This window comes from Coenobita brevimanus, chromosome 116, assembly GCF_032717465.1.
Source record: "Coenobita brevimanus isolate Jiangsu-jjx chromosome 116, ASM3271746v2, whole genome shotgun sequence".
NCBI classification, from domain to species: Eukaryota; Metazoa; Arthropoda; class Malacostraca; order Decapoda; family Coenobitidae; genus Coenobita; species Coenobita brevimanus.
In genome coordinates, this window is record NC_137069.1 from 53,405,504 (window position 1) to 53,427,427 (window position 21,924).

Genomic DNA, 21,924 nt, shown 5'->3' on the forward strand with positions numbered 1-21,924 from the left:
CATTATTTTGGAAAGCAGAAACATAATGATAACTGTGAGGGAAAAAAAATAAAAAAAAATAGCCTACTTGTGGTTGTAAAGTTGTCCAAGAAGTCCAGGGATGGTATTCTTGTCGTTTAAGAAAGCTCCCTAACACCTTTTGCCATGTGACTTATTTATTACACCGTATTGTCCGTCACTACACTACATAATTCATTCTAATATCGCCATACTCCTCACGGATAACATATAAAAGGATATTAACCAGTCATATCCAAAAAAAACATTGCTAAGGAAGAGGTGTTAGGGAGCTTCTTCACCCAATGAGAATACAGGCCCAGGGATGTGTGACCTCAGAGATGTGGATGTGTTTGGCTGCTAGAGACAGAGCAGTTAGGAGAGATGGGATAAAGGGAGTGACTATATAAAGGCTGCTACAGACTAAGCAGTGTGAAGAGCTTGGCTAAGAGACTGGATAGAGAGGCTGCCAGAGATCATGCAGCTGGGAGGGCTGGGATAAAACAGTGATTTAAGACAGAGGCTGCTAGAAATCAACCAGAGTGGAAAGTTGGGATATGGGACTGAACAGAAAGGCTGCTAGAGAATGGGCAGTTAGGAGAGCTGAGACAGGCAACTGAATAGAGGCTGTAGAGATCGAGCAGTCAGAAGAGCTGGGATAAAGGACTGAATTAAGATGCTGCTAGAGATCAAGTAGTGGAGGGAGTCGGAATAAGGAACTGAACAGAAAGGCTGCTAGAGACTGAGCAGTTAGGAGAACAGTGATACGGGACTGAAGATGCTGTAGAGATCAAGCAATCTGGAGAACCGGGATATGGGACTGAACAGAAAGGCTGCCAGAGATCAAGCTGCCATTAGGTGACCATGGCTGACACACGCAAGCATGCTGATGCCTGTAAACAAAGAAAACAAACAAACAAACAAAACGATGGGAGAGCTATAGTCGCGGCGCGTGACTCTGAGGTTGTTATTATCGTCCCCTGGCAACCTACCACTCAAAAGTGTGTCTGATTTTGTGTATAATATGAGGTGCATGAGACTGCCTAGCCCCGGGCTCCTACGCTCCTCATGGGGCAATGTAGGACTGGATGATGGATGGATGTGATTCATGTATACAGTAATCACTCTAATATCCGGACGCCCAATAACCGAACATCCCCACTAACCGAACCTTATCGTCCTGGGATCAAACATTCCCAAAATGGTCCGAAAATCCAAAAAAATTGGAAAAAAAACCGATTTTTTGCCGTCCGTAATTTGAACTTGCCGCGCGCGCCGCGTGAGAGCATTGTTTTGGTTCGTCATTCCTCCGACGTCCGATAGAGCGCCGCTGCATCCTCCCCACTTCCCGCCTGTCTCTCACCGCGACTGGACCTGCGCTCTTCGTAATGGCTGCCCACGTGCTCGCTTTTGTGGTGGTGCCGTACTTGCTGCAAGGCCTCCTGCTGCTCTCTGCCCTACTCTTAGTGTGTGTGATGATGGCCCCGCCTCCTGAGAAAAGGAAGAGAGTGGTGTTGACTCTGGAGAAGAAACGGGAGATATTGGAGAAGGTTGATGCGGGTTGGTCTTCCTCTCGCATTCTCCGCGAGTTCAACCTGGCCCGGTCGACTTTGTTTGATATCAAGCGTTCCCGAGACAAGCTCATGCAGTACACGGCTGACTTCTCGTCGAGAAGCAAACGCAACGTGGAGAGGAAGGTTATGTTTACTCCCAAGTATGCAGAGATCGACCGCTCCACGTTGATTTGGTATCGACAGCAACGTGCAGCTGGTGTGATGGTACGTGGAACGGAGCTGAAGGCTGCTGCTGAGAAGTTTGCAAGGCTTCACGACGCCCTAGACTTCAAGGCATCCGAGGGTTGGCTCTTCGCGTTCAAGTTGCGACATGGCCTTACTAACCGTAAAGCACATGGCGAAGCATTGGACGCTAACGAGGATGGAGTGGACGAGTTTCGGCACAAGGTGAAAGGCTTGATCGACAGGGAGGGTCTCACTCTCGGTCAAGTCTATAACGCTGACGAAACTGGCCTATTCTATCGCTCGGTGCCAACGAACACTCTCGCCGATGAGACGGAGAAGCGTGTACCTGGCCGCAAGCTTTCTAAGGAACGGATATCTGCTTTGTGTTGTGCCAATGCTAACGGCATGCACCGGCTTAAGCCCGTTATTGTTGGCCGTGCAAAGCAGCCTCGGTGCCTTCGTGGGGTGATGGATGTCCTTCCTGTCGTATGGTACCATTCTTTGAAAGCATGGTTCACAGCTGTGATTTTCAAAGACTGGTTTCACCATCACTTCGTCAAGGAGGTCATACATTACCAGACGAAGACACTGGGAATTCCTCGCGACCAGGTAAAGGCTCTCCTTCTCCTCGACAATGCACCTGCCCACCCGTGCGACAAGGACTTGGTTGCTGAGAATGGCCGTATTAGGTGCATGTTTCTGCCACCTAATACGACTGCTCTCATTCAACCAATGGACCAAGGAGTGATCGTGGCAACAAAGCGCCTGTACCGTCGGAAGTTCCTGGACGAGGTGATGGTGGTTCTCGAGGACGAGGACGAGCGCAGGGAAGGACGTGACACTCGAGGCAAGCGGACTTTGGAAAACCTTCGCCGCTACAACATCAAGTCTGCGCTGTACAACTGGGCTAGTGCATGGAAGGAAGTCCCTGTGAAAACTCTTGAAAATGGTTGGTCTCGTCTGCTTCTCGGAACAGATGTGGAGTACGATTTCCTAGGGTTTGACGTGGATGACTTCCATGCACGGCTACGTACGCACGGCGACGATGTTGATGTGGACGATGTTCGTGAGTGGTTGGACGACGACGAGGGCGATCCTGGGTATCAGACGTTGTCTGATATCGAGATCGCGTCTTCGGTTGCTGGTGTCAGTCCCGAACTTGAAGATTCCGACGACGAAGGCGATGATGATGCAGACTCCGCCCAGCAGGACACTACTCCAGCCATCCCCAAGCTGAGCGCACTCCGGGAACATCTAGAGTTCGTCCTAGACTACCTGGAACACCCGGACTGCGACAGGGAGATGGGGCCCTTGGGACTCGTGGAGGAAGTGCGTGCTTTCCGGCAGCGCATCATCAATCGCCAGAATCGTCGGTCCTTGCGTCAGTCAACGATTGACAGTTTTTTCAGGCCCGTGACCCCCGCTGTGCCAAGCCCTGGTTCCACTCCGTTGCCTCCCCAAGACAGGCCCTCATGCTCCGAGCCACAGCCCAGCACATCAGCTACAGTGGAGTCACCGCTCGACGTGAGTTTGCGGCTGTCTTCAGAGTCTTCTGTAGTCGGTACGCCATCACCACTACCCACCGATGCACCCCTTGGACGCCTGCCAGTGATACTCTCGGGCTCTGACAGTGAATAAACAGCAAGAACTTCTCCACTAGACCACACGGGAATTTTGAGTGTTGTGCAGTGAAAAAAACGGTGTGTTGTGTTAAGGTTTTCAAGTTGGGAGAAAAGACTAAGTAGAAAAGAAATTTAACGTAACTAACCTTCTTTGTTTTGGCTTTGGAAACTTAAAAAAACTTGGGAAAAGTTAATGTGCAACACTTAAATTTAATGGAACATTATTTGGACTAAAGTGAACACTGTGAAAAGAACGGACTTCTGTGTGTTAGTGACTAAGTTCAGTGCAAGACTTCAGGAAGAGTGTAGTGCAAGTGCTTCAGGAAATCGTTCTTACTGTCAGAGTCCGAGAGGAGGCGGTTATTCATCGAGGTGGCCAGGGACTTGCTGTAAGTAGCCAAAATGTTTCATGTTGTACTATTTTCCATACTATATTTACCAGAATGTTTCATATTGTATTTTTTCCCATACTATACTTACCAGAAAGTGTCATACTGTACTTCTTTCCATACTAAACTTACCTCATGCATGTGCAGTAGGAATGTGTTTTTCAGAGTTCGGTTAGGTTCGGTTAGGTTAGGTTCGGTTAGAGTCCATAAGTACCAGAATGTTTATTAATGTATGAACATACTTCTAAACCCACATTTTATGTGTCTATTGCATTTATTTCAGTCATTTATGTGCCTTATTGGTGTGATTTGGGTGTTAAATAGGTGCTATGCATGTCCGGAGGGAGTTGTATAGGTGTTTCTCTGTGTTAGGGTCCGTAAGTACAAGTCCATAAGCTGGGGCCCAATATCCGGACAAAACCAATATCCGAACCTACCGATGGCTCTATTGATCCGGATATTGGAGTGATTACTGTAATATGTTCATGTATAACAATGTTCGTGTATAACATATTCGTGCATAATAATATGATTCGTGTATGATACGAAATCGGATGCACTTTTGAATGGTACGTTGCCAGGGTATGATAATGAAAACCTTAGAGTCGTGTGCCACAACTATAGTTATCAGTATGAAACAGGCCACACACTCATCCCCTCACCATCCACGCCACCGGAATCCTGACTCCGCCTCAAACAAAATAACCAAAGAAGATTTATGCAAGCAAGTTGAGCCTTTATACACAAAATGAAACAAGAACTTCTGATAGATGGGTTACAAATGAAACAAAATTGAATCAAAAGAACTTACAGGTATGGAAACGCTTCCTTCAAGTCGTCAGGCACCAGGAATGGCCGTCGCTTTGGCTCCTTGACAACATTGGTGCATTTGGTCCATTCTGTCAGGTTCCCACGACACACGTACCCCTTACCGGACCTGAAACAGTACCATATGTTAGGCTAGTTGGCAAAATAATGGAGTGCTGTGGTGCGATGTGGATGTGCAGCATGTGAAGTTACAATGGAGAGAGAGAGAGAGAGAGACAAATGAGGAAGTGCACTGTAGTTTGATGTGGATACAGAGCATATGGAGTTAAATGGACAGATAGATAGATAGATAAATGAGGAAGTAAAGGAGTACTGTGGTACTGATGTGGATGTAAAGCATGTGAAATTGAATGGAGAGACAGACATATGCAGAAGTAAAGGAGTGTTGTGGTGCTGATGTGGATGTGGAGCATATGGAGTTACATGGAAAGAAAGATAGATAAATGAGGACATAAAGGAGCACTGTGGTACTGATGTGGATGCAGAGCATGTGAAATTGAATGGAAAGAGACACAGATAAATGAGGAAGTAAAGAGCACTGTAGTTTGATGTGGATGTGGAGCATGTGGAGTTACTTGGAGAAACCAATAAGTAAAGGAGAGCAGTGGTGTTGAGCATGTGGATTTACATGGAGACAGACAACAAGGAAGTAAAGGATCATTGTGATGTAAATTTGGATGTGGAGCATGTGAAGTCAGATGGAGAGAACTGAAGGACATTTGCATAACCAAGCAGCTCTACCACTCAGTCACATCAGTGCTACCACATGAGGGCAGCTTTTCGTCTCATTAACTCTCCTCCTCTTACTGACTCCCTTCAAACGCTGTCTCTTTGTCGCACTGTTGCATCTTATCTCTTTTTCTATCGCTACTTCAATGGTCACTGCTCCTCTGAACTGTCTGCATGCATTCCTCCACCACTACGACAGGCGCGTAGCACCCGTCTAGCAGCAAACTCTCATCCCTTTTCTGTCCAACTCTCCAATGCAAGAGTTAACCATTACTCCCAGTCCTTCATTCACGCACCAGGTCAACTCTGGAACTGTCTCCCTCTGTCTGTATTTCCTGTTTCCTATGATCTCCAGTCTTTCAAACGCAGTGTGTCCAGGCATCTCGAAATGATTGGATCTTGAATTTGGCTCTCTCTTGTACAGTATTTTGTTTTTCTCCTGGAAGGAACAACAATTGTGGGCTCACAGCCTTTGGTTCCTTCTTCCTCGCATAAAAAAATATATATATATCAGATTCTCTTCATGTCACCTAACCTGCCATCCATTCAATTGCTATTATTTCATCGACCCTCCCCCACACTTTAAAAAAAAAAAAAAAAAAAAAAAAAAAAAAAAATAATTCTTAAGTCAAATTTTGGGGGCATTTGATTTCACTCGTACAACACTCTTTCCCAGACCTGCAAAACTATATTCAACAATCTTACGTCAACTTTTTTAGCAATTATGCATTTATAGCATTTATTTTTAAGTCATGTACCCTGACCCTGTCATGCAAAGAATATAATGAAAAAACATCTTCAAGTAGTCTCTCTTGGCAGTCGTTAATAACTCATTTATTAACTCATTTATTTTTACAGGTCAGGGAACAAATAAAAAAATTTTGTGAAAGGTCTATCTATCTATTGCCAGATGCCATAATCCTGTAAGGGGTGGCCATTTGTCTTTTGAGTTATTTCTTTTACGGGGAAGGGCACCAACCCACTTGTTGACATAACTCTTTCCCGGCCTCAAAAATTATAATAAATCCTCATAATACACAAACATTCCAAAATAAGATGTTTTATTTACAAGTGGAACTAAAAAAACTGACGGTAGTTGAAATTTTAATAAGCAATTTTTTGATAATCTGCAAAAATACAATAATTGCTTTTCTTTCCTTTACAGGTGGCTTTACACTCTGTGACAAGCCAAATGGTTTCCTGTAAGCCAAGAAACCATTTACAGCGCTAGGTGGTAACCATATAACCAAACCATACATGCTCCCTACGTGTCAACAAGTGGGTTGGTGCCCTTCCCCGTAAAAGAAATAACTCAAAAGACAAATGGCCACCCCTTACAGGATTATGGCATCTGGCAATAGATAGACAGACAGACCTTTCACAAAATTTTTTTATTTGTTCCCTGACCTGTAAAAATCCTAGTTATATTTTTCATTTGTTTTTTAAGTCACATAACTCTTTCCTGGCCTCAAAAATTATAATAAATCCTCATAATACACAAACATTCCAAAATAAGATGTTTTATTTACAAGTGGAACTAAAAAAACTGACGGTAGTTGAAATTTTAATAAGCAATTTTTTGATAATACAGTGCTCGTCAGAAGTATTCAGCGTTGTCCGCCAGGCGCGCAATACTTATGGCCCAAAAAGAATCACCCATTCTGGGGGGTAAGAATTGAGCCACAAGTTTGAGCTCCGAGCATGACGTCACGGTAGCCTGGGGCCTTCCGACGCGCTGGTTGGTTCCCGCCTCAGTCGCCCACGGGCTGCCTGAGAGAGAGGAACTCCGCCGAGTGTCCCTCTCAAATTGCGCCATTTTTTACCGAGTGTCCCGCAGTGTTCTGGCCTTCACAACTTTGTTATGGCACCTACCCGTGAACTATCGAGTGAAATCATATCCCAGATCATTGCTCTAAAGGAGGCAGGCCACCAGACAAAGGAAATTAGTGAATTGGTTGGTGTGGCACGATCGACAGTGCGTCGTTGGTGTGCACGGTTTCGGGAGGAAAACAGTGGTGCAGTTCCCACAAAGAAACCGCGGTCTGGTAGGCCTAGGAAAACTTCTCCAAGGTCTGTTAATGTTTTAAAACGTGCAGTGGAGTTTAATCCTCGTGTGAGTGCAAGGAAAATTAAGGAGAGCAACCCGGAAGTGTTTGGTGAGGTGTCAGTGAGAACAGTGTCTCGTAGGGTGCATGAGCTTGGTTACACAAGTCACAGGCCTGTGAAAAAGCCTCTTCTCACCAAGAGCCAGAGAATTCGTAGGCTTTCCTTTGCTAATAAATATCTAACCTGGGGTGAGGAGCAATGGTTGTCAGTGTTGTGGTCTGATGAGGCAACGTTTAGTGTTACCTGTAACAGAGGAGCACGTGTGTATCGACGCAAAGGTAGTGACCCACTTGACCCACGGTATGTAGAAAGCACAGTTAAACATCCTGATTCACTCATGGTATGGGGTTGTTTCTCAGGGAAGGGTTTGGGGAAGCTTGTTGTATTTCCCAAGAACATCAGAGTGAATCAGGATGTTTACCTGGAGCTTCTGTGTGATCATTTACCAGACTCCTTCGAGCTAACAGGTGCACGAGTGTTTCAGCAGGGCGGTGCACCTGCTCACAAGGCCAAATCGGTCACCAATTGGCTTCGTGACTGCGAGGTATCATTCATGACAGACTGGCCAGGAAATAGCCCAGACCTCAACCCCATTGAAAACCTCTGGTACCTCGTAAAGAAGAGTCTCCAAGGGAAAGACGTGAGCTCTCTGCCTAAGTTGGAAGCCGCCATTCGTGACTCCTGGGACAAAATACCCCTCCAGCACCTCAGGAGCCTCGCCCTTTCACTTCCAAGACGTCTCAGGTCCGTGAAGAAACGTAAAGGCTACCCTACGAAGCACTAAAGGTAAATAAAATGCATTATTTATATGTTTTTTCAATGTTGAAAGGTTTGTTTCTCAGGAGGGACGCAGGGCGCTCTATACTTCTGACGAGCACTGTATATTATACTTAGGACTTTTGAACCACTTTGCACAACCAACAGCAGAAATTCACTTCAAACTTATGGCATCTGTCAGTGAGTGGGGAACAATCTGGTGAAGTCTGTCTACTTTCATCAACCCCTTAAACGTGGCCGTGTACAGTCGATCCCCCCCAAGTGGCGGGGTTGTATCGCGGTCTGAGTACCTGTAGGAAAATATTAGCCAAAAATCAGAGATTAACCCTAGAACATTATACTTGGTATGGCAGATAGTACTTACATTCATCTTTCTCCAGAGACAGGTATTGAGCCTTTGTGGACTACCCAAGGACTTGTGGAGACTTGCAAAGTTGGGTAACCAAATCTTCACTTTCACACCTCCAGCAACCTGGTTTCCCCTCTACCACAGCCTCATTCTGTCACAGTAAACTTTATACTACAACGTAAAGGTAGTTTGGAATCCGTATTTGTACAATAAGCACTGAAAATAAGGCTAAAATCAACGGAGCGTACGGCCGACATGCACCGTGGCGGCGGTCTTCCCATCACTCAACAAACATTTCCATTTTCACAGCTAAAAACATGTATACTACATTATTTTCAATCATATTACTTCCCAAAAGATCACCACGGCGCGCTTTTTATTCTGCCTTACGCCCGCCACTTTATTCTCGTTCCTGTCGGCCGCTTGCACTGACTGGGAAGAGCTAGAACTCACCATAATGTCACTTTGAAAGCCTGCAGTAAACTGACGCTAAACAGGGGCAAACCGTGAGAAAAAAAGCTAGTGTTACAACTGGGGAAACAAGCGTTTCCTAGTAGCATAAACTGCTTGTGAGAGGAGAGCGCAGATTTACAGTTCTGAGCGCTCAGAGCGCTGCCATGTATCACAGCCAGGCTGGCCGGGCCGTGGGGGGGGGGGAACGCGACACTTGGCAACAACTGAGGTCAGTAGTACAAAGGTAAAGTATGCTAGTTGTAGCTAAAGGGTGGTGGTACTGATAGACAATACCAGCTGGAGCCTGCTTGCCCGCGGTTATTCAAAATTTACTAGAATCGCAAATGCGACGATCCGCCGTTATGTCCTTTTTGCCGAGCGTCGCAAACGAGACGATCCGCGTTTAAGGGGTTAAATTGTCATTGTCATCACACACACACACATACACACACACACAGTGAATGGACCCCACTCTCATTTAGTCTTTTCAAATTTTCACAACCCTGCCTCCCCCTCCAGGGCACACCCACCCACACACACAGATATCATACCACCTCATCACCCACAGTTAATGCAATGACTATCACTTCACCAGGAAACAACAGGGATGAGGAGCTGATTATGTGGTCAGTTATTCCACCCTTTCAATCCAGTCACATGTTATACCAATGTATCCTTGTGCTGTGGCACTGACAACAAGCCTACAAACGGTGATGATGTGTGCCCTGGATAGAGCACAGCAGCTGCAGCATCCACCCAGGTGCCAAACCTCTCTAATAATTCCTTTCACCTCATCATGGGGAAGGACCCTGGTCTGACCCTGGTAAGGTGCTGTGTACCATAAAAAAAGGTGCCAGACCCCTGCTCAATGGATGTGCTGCACTGTACCTGTAGGACAGCCCCACAGAACCAGTTGCTTACCTGTGGTTGATGGGTCTGCTCAGCCAGACATACTGGGGTTTAGCAGCAACATCAGTGCTTTGCCACACAGTAGTAACCCCTTCTTTACCGACCCCTCCCCCCAATGTAAACACTATGTTTACCTCCCATACCGACCTGATAGCTCCCTCTCCCGTAGTGTGAGGGGTAGTGTATATTTTTTGCCACGTCGAAACTATTCACTCTTTGTGATTTATTTGTATACTGATGATCACATAAACCCAGCATGATGTTGGTTGTAAAAAAAATTATAAAATAAATCATTACGGTATATAAGTTTACATATCTCATGCTGTGAAGTACTGCTACCCAGGTAACTACTGTACAAACTGACTTGAAAAAAATGTCCTGCACAGATGGATGGCTTATTTATTTACCTTGTAAGCTGGGCATGAAGTATGTGGACACACGTGATGGTGATGGCGACTTTGACCCACTTGTTGCCGAGAGTGCGCGTCACTAAGCTCGCTACTAATTTCCTCCTCCTCCTCCCTCACATCAACCTCGCTATCATTTTCAGGATCACAGTCATCTACTGACACATCAGACACTGCTGCACCATCATCTGATACATCTAAATAAGTATCCTCATGAGGAATAAACTCGTCACTATCTGAATCCACCAGAGACGCCATGTGAGAAAAATATCCTGTACACCCTCTCTCGTGGTCAAGTGCGTGGTAACTAACTCTCTCAGGCAGGCCAAGGGGTGTAAATTTTGCCGTATGTCAGCAGAAAATATAGTACGATATCTGTAGTAGAAATTATAAATAAAATAATGATTGGTCTAAAAGAGGTTACATCACAGATGAGTAAGCAAGCCATTGGTGCCACAGCAACTCAGTCATGACGTATCTTATGATGTCAGAATTCATCAGAACTTTGTCACAGTCTTTGTTGTCAAAACACACAGCTGTTGCTAACACGAGGTCCTCAGAAACTGCCTTACCGAGCTACCCTGAGGCCCATAAGCTGCCATTCATTAGAGGGTGTACCAACGTACCACAGTAGCAGTTCCGGTATCTCATGGGTGTTTACAGGCGATGTACGGGGGTACATCAAAACACATTTTCGGTAAAGAAGGGGTTAACAGGCCACTAATTCATACCATACACATGTTTCTTGAGGCAGTATTCTACTGTCTACTGAACAACAGCTCATTTGTCTCCCCTGCCACTTTCTTACAGCCAAACTCACAGATGCTTCAATGAGACAGTGGCCAAAGGTGTATATTATCACCTACATGTGATGATGTGCATTTCAGTCACTTGTGTCATACGAGGTCTGTTCAGAAAGTATCTAACCTCAGGCTTTAAAAAATAAATAGCTAACCTGTTGAGGTAGGACATTAATCCCCCCTCAAAGTAGGCCCCTTCTGACTGGACATCGTAGCCCAGTGTTTTTTCCACTGCCTGAAACATTTTTCAAAGTCAGTTTTTGGTATCTCCTGCAGGTGCTTCATCGCATGTGTCATGATCTCTCCTCTCGGATGAACGTTGCTCAAGATATGCTGAAGTCTGCAAATCATGATCCAGACTTTCTGAGGACCGTTATCACTGGAGATGAGACTTGGGTGTACTGGTACTACCCAGAAACCGAAGCACAATTATCCCAGTGGAAGCATGCAGGGTCACCTTTGCCAAAAAAAAAAAAAAAAAAGCACAAAGCTCTGCAGCAAGGTGAAATGCACTTGCACATTGGCAGTTTTTTCCGACTATCATGGTGCTGTGCATCACAATGACACATCAGGTCAGACTGTCAACAAACATTACTACCTCGACATTATCTGTCGTCTTCGTGACGCAGTTCGGTGGAAGAGACCAGACCATTGGAAAGTGGCAAGTTGGAAGCTGCACCATGACAATGTCCCTGCCCATTCTTCTCACCTGATCCAGGAATTTTTGGCCAGCATAACATCCTGCAAGTCCCACTGGCTCCCTACTCACCAGACATGGCCTCATGCAACTATTGGTTATTCCCCAAACTCAAAACACCACTGAAGGGTTCCTGATTTGAGACGAGAGAAAAGATCATGACAAATGTGATGAAGCAGCTGCATGAGATGATGAAAACAAACTTTGAAAAATGTTTCAGGCAGTGGAAAGAACACCAGGTTGTGTGTGTCAAGTCAGAAGGGGCCTACTTTGAGGGGGGGATTAGTGTCCTACCTCAACGGGTTAGCCATTTTTTTTTTTACAGCCTAAGGTTGGAAACTTTCTGAATAGACCTCATTTTCAAGTGTCTAAGAATCCAGTGACAAAAATACTGTACTAGAGTGGCAGGAGTGGCAAAGGGACTTTAGTAATTGACTGTACATATATATTAGTGTTATGATGAGGAGGGGTAGACTGAGATGGTTTGGGCATGTGGAAAGGATGGATGATAACAACTGGGTGTGGAGGATGAGGGTGTGGAGGATGAGGGTGTGGAGGATGAGGGTGTGGAGGATGGGAAGTGTGAATGCCATGGGTAGAGTTACAAGAGGCTGAACAAAAAAGCTGAGGTCACAGAGTGTGAACTCAGGGGTACGGGACTGAACAGAGGCTGTTTGAGACTAAGCAGCATGAAGAGCCGCCATTAGGTGACTGAGGTTTGCTGGAGCCTTTATAAACCAAACAAAAATAAAACAGCCACTTACTCATACTTCAACCCATCGGAGTGACACACCTCACAGGCTTCGATTGCACCAAAAGTCATGACGTCACAAAGGTGATCCAGCACCTGAAATGTTCACAGGACATGACAAAAATGTTATCAGCCTTTTAAACTTCACAAACTGTCTCTTGCCCTCTGTGTGTCAGAGAAGGCTATATCTAAACAACTCTCACTTCTGAAAGTCTTCTAAGCTGACTTTATGAGCAAAATTAAATACTCTGTACCTGTATTGATATTTTACACTGTTACAATTTCAAGAATTGTGATATCATTCATATACAATACATACTTTATCAGGGCCTCTGCTTCTTATTAGTTAAGGAAGCCTCCTAACATCTTTTCCAAAGTAATTTACTTTGTTACATAAATCCTTTCAGTAACACCATTCTCTGCATAAGTGATGTCCATCCATCATCCAATCCTACGTCACCCCACAAGAAGCATAGAAGCCCGGAGCTGGGCAAGCTGGTCCTGACATTTAAGATCAGAGTGACTAGCCTCACTCATCCCTGAGTGGCATTACGTGAGCAAAAAACCACAACCACCCCTTGGATACCAACCTACATAGGCACAATCTGATTGGAGCACCTTAATTACCCACTAGACCACCAGGCACCATAATTTGGTTATACGGTTACCACCCAGCATAGTAAATGGTTTCCTGGTGTTCAGGAAACCACTTGGCTTGTCACTCAGTGTAGAGTCACCCATAGGCAGAAGGAAGAGGAAAGAATGAAGGAAAAAAAGACAGAAGAGGGAGGGTAAAGTCACCCGCAGGCAGAAGAAAGAGGAAAGAATGAAGGAAAGAAAGACGGAAGAGGAAGGATGGAAGAAAGGAAAGGGCAGACACCCAAAGTAGCACTACATGGAGTGAGTGGATGGCAAGTGCCCCCACCTACCACAAATAATGTACAAAACAATATTAGCCAGCCAGAGCAAAAAATAACCACTAAGGGAAAGGTGTTAGGGAGCCTTCTTAAACAAAAATACGAGCCTGAGTAGTTTTATGTATGTCTTAGCACCTCTTCCTTAGTGACTTATTTTGCTTATTACACCTTACTGCCCTCTTCTGTGTTGCATAAATCCCTCCAATATTGTCATACTCTGCATAAATAACGTACAAAAGGATATTAACCAGCCATAGCCAAAAATAAATAGCTAAGGAAGAGGTGTTTGGGAGCCTTGTAAACAGCTAAGAAAATGAACCCAAGGCCCATATTCAGGCTGGGTAAGGAAGCTCCCAAACACCTCTTCCTTTGTGATTTATTTCTGGATATGGCTGGCTAATATCCTTTTGTATGTTATTTATGCAGAGTTGGGTCATACTAGAATGATTAAGTAACAATTGGGAGGAAGGCGAGGTATGAATGTAAAATAAATCACTAATGAAAAGGTGTCAGGGAGCTTCCTGAATGTCAGGAATATGAAGCCATGTGCCTCTAAAAACATCAAAACAATACTCACACTACACATCAAAACAATACTCACACTAATCAAAACAATACTCAATAACATCAAAACAACTCACACTAAACATCAAAACAATACTCACACTAAACATCAAAACAATACTCACACTAAACATCAAAACAATACTCACACTAAACACAATACTCACACTAAACATCAAGACAATACTCACACTAATCAAAACAATACTCACACTAAACATCAAAACTCACACTGAACATCAAAACAATACTCACACTAATTATCAAAACTCACACTAAACATCAAAACAATACTCACACTGAACATCAAAACAATACTCACACTAAACATCAAAACAATACTCACACTAAACATCAAAACAATACTCACACTAAACATCAAAACAATACTCACACTAAACATCAAAACAATACTCACACTAAACATCAAAACAATACTCACACTAAACATCAAAACAATACTCACACTAAACATCAAAACAATACTCACACTAAACATCAAAACAATACTCACACTAAACAATCATCAATACAATACTCACACTAACCACAATACTCACACTAAACATCAAGACAATACTCACACTAATCAAAACAATACTCACACTAACCACAATACTCACACTAAACATCAAGACAATACTCACACTAATCAAAACAATACTCACACTAAACATCAAAACAATACTCACACTACACATCAAAACAATACTCACACTAATCAAAACAATACTCACACTAAACATCAAAACAATACTCACACTACACATCAAAACAATACTCACACTAAACATCAAAACAACACACTACACATCAAAACAATACTCACACTAAACATCAAAACAACACACTACACATCAAAACAATACTCACACTAAACATCAAGACAATACTCACACTACACATCAAAACAATACTCACACTACACATCAAAACAATACTCACACTACACATCAAAACAACACACTACACATCAAAACAATACTCACACTACACATCAAAACAATACTCACACTAAACATCAAAACAACACACTACACATCAAAACAATACTCACACTAAACATCAAAACTCACACTGAACATCAAAACAATACTCACACTAAACATCAAAACTCACACTGAACATCAAAACAATACTCATACTACACATCAAAACAATACTCACACTAAACATCAAAACAATACTCACACAACATCAAAACAATACTCACACTAAACATCAAAACAATACTCACACTAATCAAAACAATATACACTAAACATCAAAACAACTCACACTAAACATCAAGACACCTCATATTAACCTCAAAACAATACTCACACTAAACAATCATCAATACAATACTCACAGTAATCAAAACAATACTCACTAAACATCAAAACAACTCACACTAAACATCACAACAATACTCACACTACTCTCACTCTTGGGGATGTACTGGTCATTGTGTTCCAGTATGTAGGCCATTTCCTTCTTCTTGAGTGCCTTCGACAACTCATCGCGGTGTTTGAACATCACCTTGTTCTGCTTGCGGATCTTCTCTTCCTCCTCCGTCTTGATCTTCTTTGGTGCACAGTCCGGCTCGTCTTCAGCCTTACGCTTCCTTGAATATAAACATCATCATCATCATCAACACTATCATTAATCATTACCATCATCACTTCCACTACTGCCACAGCACCCACCACCACCACCATCACCACACCACTCACCACAGCCACCATCACCACACCACCCACCACCACTGCCACCATCACCACACCACCCACCACTGCCACCATCACCACACCACCCACCACTGCCACCATCACCACACCACCCACCACTGCCACCATCATCACCACCACCCACCACTGCCACCATCACCACACCACCCACCACTGCCATCATCACACCACCCACCACTGCCACCATCACCACACCACCCACCAATGCCACCATCATCACCACCACCACCACCACTGCCATCACCACCACACCACCCACCATTGCCATCATCACCACACCATCCACCAATGCCATCATCACCACACCACTCACCACAGCCACCATCACCACACCACTCACCACCACTGCCACCATCACCACACCACCCACCAATGCCACCATCATCACCACCACCACCACCACTGCCATCATCACCACACCACCCACCACTGCCATCATCACCACCACCATCACCACACCACCCACCACTGCCATCATCACCACACCATCCACCACTGCCACCATCACCACACCATCCACCAATGCCACCATCATCACCACCACCACCACCACTGCCACCACCACTGCCACCATCACCACACCACCCACCACTGCCACCATCACCACACCATCCACCAATGCCACCACCACCACCACTGCCACCATCACCACACCACCCACCACTGCCACCATCACCACCACCACCCACCACTGCCACCATCACCACCACCACCCACCACTGCCACCATCACCACCACCACCACCAAGACCTTTTTCTTAAATAGGATGGGGTGAGGTAGGATCCAGAGAGCAAGATAAAACTTTATGAAATAATAACTAAACAAACTCTGGCTAAATAAATGGGCCACACACTCATTCACTCAGTGTTCAAGCCTTGGAATCATAAATGACAAAATTTAATGAGAACTAATTCTACATTCCCCAGGTAAAAGATGTACAAGACAGTATTTTATCTTCCTGTGGCTCCCTAGCACCTCTTCCTTACCAATTTATTCCTCTAACTGGCACACTCGATCAAACAAATATCTGTACACAGGCCATCAGTGGTTTCACAATGAGTACTGCTGATGTGCATTGGCTTCCTGTGGTAAACAGTTCTAATGAGAGCATATTTGACATAATGGATAAATTTAATTCCTCTTCCTTCTGTCCACGGGTGACTCTACACTGTACACCAGGAAACCATTTACTACCATGGATGGTAACCGTATAACCAAATTGTGGCGCCTGGTGGTTTAGTGGGTAATTAAGGTGCACCAATCGGACTGAGCCAGTGCAGGTTTATATCCAGGAGGTGGTTGGGGTATTGCTCTTGTAATGCCACTCAGGGACGAGTGAGGCTGGTCACTCTCATCTTAAATGTCAGGACCAACTTGCCTAGCCCCGGGCTCTAATGCTCCTCATGGGGCAACAAAGGATTATATAATGATGACTGATGATAAATTTCATGCTTTACAAGATGCTTATGATAACAGCAGACATACCCACAAACAAAATGAGACTGAGGAATATTTTTAAACAGTTCTTCCATGGTTTCATGGTGTAAAGATGAGAAAGTGTAAAGACCACTTTTTGTGTGTACAGTGTTAAATTTTATGACCAGCAGCAGCAGGTTAATATGAAAGGTGAACCCAGTGGACTGCAAGCTGAAGTTGCCCTTCTTCAGCAGTCCACCATCCTCCTTTTCAGGGAAGTGACCTTTGTATAACCCGGCAGGAGTCACTTGGCTATATCACTGCCAACATGGCTCCGTATTCTCATTGGTTGAGGAATCTCCCTCACCCTATCCTTAGCAATTTATTTTTAGAGACGGCTGGTTAACATCTTTCTGTACACTGTCAGGCATGAAAGGACTGATCACGCTGGTGAGTCTCTTGAGTGTGTAGAAGTTTTGTTATCTGGGAGACATGATGTACTGGAGGTGGGGCTGGAGCTAGCTCCGTGGCTAGGGTAAGAAGTGGTTGGAAGAAGTTCATGGAGCTGTTGCCTCTCCTGACACTGAGAGGGCTCTCCCCCTGTGCTAAGGGATCTTTGTATGCAGCATGTGTTAGGAGTGTAATGCTGTATGGTAGTGTGACTTGGGCAGTAAAGGAAAAGGATACCGGTATTCATAGGCACAAATGTACAGAAATGACAATGATTAGGTGGATGTGTAGTGTGTCCTTGAGTGAGAGGCCTGGGGGGGCCAGGTTTAAGATGGAAGGGTTGAGAAGATGGATGAGACTAGAGTGTATTGGTACTGAGATAAGAAAGGATAGATTGAAATGGTTTGGGCATGTGGAGAGGATGGAGGATGACAGTTGGGTGCAGAAAGTGAAACGTGTGAATGTTGGGGGTGCGGCTGTGAGAGGCAGACTGAGGTCACAGAGTGTGACCTAAGGAATAAGGAACTGAACTGGGAGGCTGCCAGAGATCAGGCAGCACAGACAGCTGCCATTAGGTGACCAAGACTGACACAAGCATGTTCGAGCCTTTATAAGCGAAACAAAATGAAACATTATTTATCCAGGATATGGCAATATTGGAAGGACTTATGTAACCCAGAGGAGGGCAGTAAGGTGTAATAAGATACATCACTTGGGAAAAGGTGTTTTAAAGCTTCTGTAACCGATGAAATTAAGGGCCCATGATAAAGCATCCCTCTCAGGAACCTTGTATTTTTTATGAAGGTGTTGTGCTTTAGATATAAAAGACAGCATCGAAAAGGGTATTAAGCTGTGATTTTTTTTTTTACAGGTGAACAAAGGATGGAAACACAAATTACTGTAAATAATATACTAAATCCAATCACCACATTACAGGTGTCCTCTTCCTCCTCATCTAATCCTGTGTTGCCCCATAAGGAGCATAGAAGCCCAGGACTAGGCAAGTTGGCCCTGACATTTAAGATGAGAGTGACCAGCCTCACTCATCCCTGAGTGGCATTATGTCAGCAATAAACCCCAACCACCCCTCAGATATAAACTTGGACTGGCTTAATCCGATCAGAGTGCCTTAATTACCCACTAAACCACCAGGCACCATAATAATGGTTATATGGTTACCATCCAGTGCAGAAGAGTATAAGGTTTCCTGGTATACAAGAAACCATTTGGCTTGTCACTCAGTGTTGAGTCACCGATACACAGAAGGAAGAGGAAAGAAAGAAGGAAGGAAAAACAGAACAGGAAGGATGGAAAGAAGGAAGGAAGAGAGGAAAGGGCAGGAACCCGAGAGCAGCACTACATCGAGTGGTGGATGGTGTGTGCCCCCACCTACCATCATCCTCTCATTAAAAAATCTGCAAGAGTTTGATCTGAACTGTAACCAAGTCACTAAGATACTAAGGTGGTGGTGAGGGACACCATCATGGTGGTACTGCTATAAACAGGTGGCTGCTCTGCATGTTTATACATAGTGTATGTGTTGTAACAGCTCCCACCACCATCCCTGACAGGAAGATAGCAGACTGCTTCAACCTGCAGTCCACTGGGTTCACATTACAGATGAACCTGGCACTACAATAATTACCACTACTACTATTACTACAAAGAGGCGGTGGAAATCCTAATGTGTTGAAGAACAATGGCACAAACTCCACTTAATATGGACAACCCCTTAGCTTCTGAGGAGCGAAGTATTCTACAATCTATCTATCTGTCTATAGCCAGGGGCCTTCATCCTGGAAGGGGTGGCCACAGATGAATCACCTCCATGTCACCCTGTCCTCTGCCATCAGGCCACCTTCTCTCCAACTCATTTCCCCCTCCCCCATCACATACCTCTCCACTTCCATATAAATCTTATCTCTCCTCCTCATCCTCCCTCTTCCACCTCACTCACATATACTCTCCTAGTTAAGTCTCTCATCCCTCATCCGCTCCACAAATACAACTACTACTACGCTTTACTACTAACACTACTCTAGCCTACCAAAATGTAATAGGTGGATAGCTACCGTTGTTCTAGGAGTAACTGCCATGGGAGTGATGAGTGACAAAGGCCCACTATCTGACCTTGCACAACACTCCCAGGCAGGGAACTCAACCACATTTACCACATATGCATGGTCTGGGCTGAGACTACTATTCATACACAGCTCCTACTCACAACTCACCCTCTTGGCAGCTATGTCTCCACTTTCCCTGCACCTCACCATGTGGAAGGACCCTGCTCTGGCCTTGGCCTGGGGCCGCCTGCCACAGGAAAGCAGCTGCTTCCCAGTGGTTTAAGGGTCTGCTCAGCCAGACAGACAGAAGCAGAATAACAAGCACCACCAATAATACTCACACTTCAATCTTCTTCAGCTTCTCCCTGAGCATCTTCTTGTCATCAGCAGAAAGAGTATTGAATCCTGGCAATGCCTCGGCATTCTCAAAGAACTCCAGCTCCTCACGCTTCTTGACAAAACAATCCACGTGATGCCACTGATCCACAGGCCCATACATGCGGGCCCGATCACTTTCATACTCCTTCTTGCTGATCCGTACTTGATCCTGAAAAGAACCATTGTCATCATTTTACATCACATCACCACCATCATCATCACAACAACCCATGTGGCACTGTTGACACAAAGGGGCCACACACTTGCACCTGCTCACCATTACTCTCCTGAACAGTATCATCGTTTGGCATTATTACCACCACTATGTGAATCACCAGTACCACCTCCGCCTCCTCTTCTCACCTAAGGCTGGGGTGAGATAGGGTCCAGAAAGCATGACGGAACACAACAGAAGGTGCCTAGTCAACAGAATGCCTGATAAAATGGGCCACACATTCAATTACTCATAATTTATGCCCCCAGAATCCTGATGCTACGTAACAGGTCTAACCACCTACACACATCTGCACATGATGAAAATGATAACAGTAACTTAACAGCTGGAACTGACAAGCGAGTTGGTTGGATGAATTTTGTGTGAAGGACTGTATGACCAGGCTTGGCATCCCATTTAAATTTGAAAGTTGTTGGAGTAACTGTCATAATTGTAAAGCAATGTAACTTCTTTTTACTTATGAGGTGGAGACAGGATTCCAGGGGCTTGAATGGTAAGTAAATGTGTGGCTCATTCAATGGACAGATTTTGGTTAGTATCTTATTCCATCATTTATTTCTGCTCTTTGAATTCTATGTGGGAATGGTCTTGATGATGATGACAATGATGATGACAGTGACGGTGACGACCATAGAGGTAGGATTAGGGTAGAGGCGGCGTGAGAAGGCTCCGGTGAAGCCAGAGAACTGTCAAACGGCCATATTGGTCAAGTCAAGAGGTCACGGCAACACCTACCTGACTTTAAGAAGATTGCTGTGCACTTCTACCTCTATGGCTGTTCTTGAGGTTTTATCCACATTACAAGACAAACTTATCTTCACCACTTTAGAAAGTCATATGTCTGCCAGTGACCCTCTGCACAACCACCTTGTCTTACTTATCAAAGCAGTCGCAGAGACATATTTACAAGTGCGGTATTCCTATGCAGGAAAGCACTTTACAGCAAGAAATATTGCCTTAAAAAATGTCAAGAGTAGGACTGCTATGAATAAGGTAGTACTGTTTAGTGGTTTATGAATAATGCATGAGTAAATAATTTGTTGCCATATAAAGTCTCAAATGTATAAACGGTTGTTTCTATATCCTTTTAGGTTAGTATGCAAATATAGATAAATAAATAAATAAAGATAATACATATTTTTTTCTGTTTGCAACTAAGAAAACACTCGCGCCTGGTCAGCAGAACCAAGTCAGACAGCTGCCAAGGGGTCGCCGCCATGTTGGTCGAGTCAGGTCTGTCGGCTTCACTGACCTACCCTTGGTTAATCCCTTATGCCGCCTCTACCTACTCCTACCTCTATGGTGACGATGAGGATGATGATGATGATGAAGAACAACAACTTCACAGTCAACACCAGGGCTAAAACACAGCTACATATCTCTGATCCCTACTTCCCAACTGTTTCCTATGTTGGCAGGTCATTACTGAGGGAGCTGGTGAACAGGTGGCTATGAGAAACTGCTGTTTGAAAGGTAAGAGTTCAATCCCACACTAGGGCAGGGAACAGTCTGGTGATCTGATCATCAAAACATACCAATAAGCACAGAATACTTCATATTACACAAACCTCCTTACCGATTCTGTCCTCATCCTCTGCACTGGGGCACACTCAATTTT

At 44.5% G+C, this 21,924-nt stretch overlaps 1 protein-coding gene across 1 annotated transcript in view; it reads right to left on the reverse strand.

Moving 5' to 3' along the window:
* Window positions 1-21,924, reverse strand: part of Parp1 (Poly-(ADP-ribose) polymerase) — a 75,093-nt gene that overhangs the window by 39,275 nt on the left and 13,894 nt on the right. The window contains exons 4-7 of the mRNA XM_080287149.1: window positions 20,035-20,240; window positions 15,451-15,640; window positions 12,567-12,649; window positions 4,559-4,684 (exon numbers count right to left, since the gene is read on the reverse strand). Of these exons, the coding sequence (XP_080143275.1) occupies window positions 4,559-4,684; window positions 12,567-12,649; window positions 15,451-15,640; window positions 20,035-20,240 (605 nt within the window). The remainder of the gene's footprint in view (window positions 1-4,558; window positions 4,685-12,566; window positions 12,650-15,450; window positions 15,641-20,034; window positions 20,241-21,924) is intronic.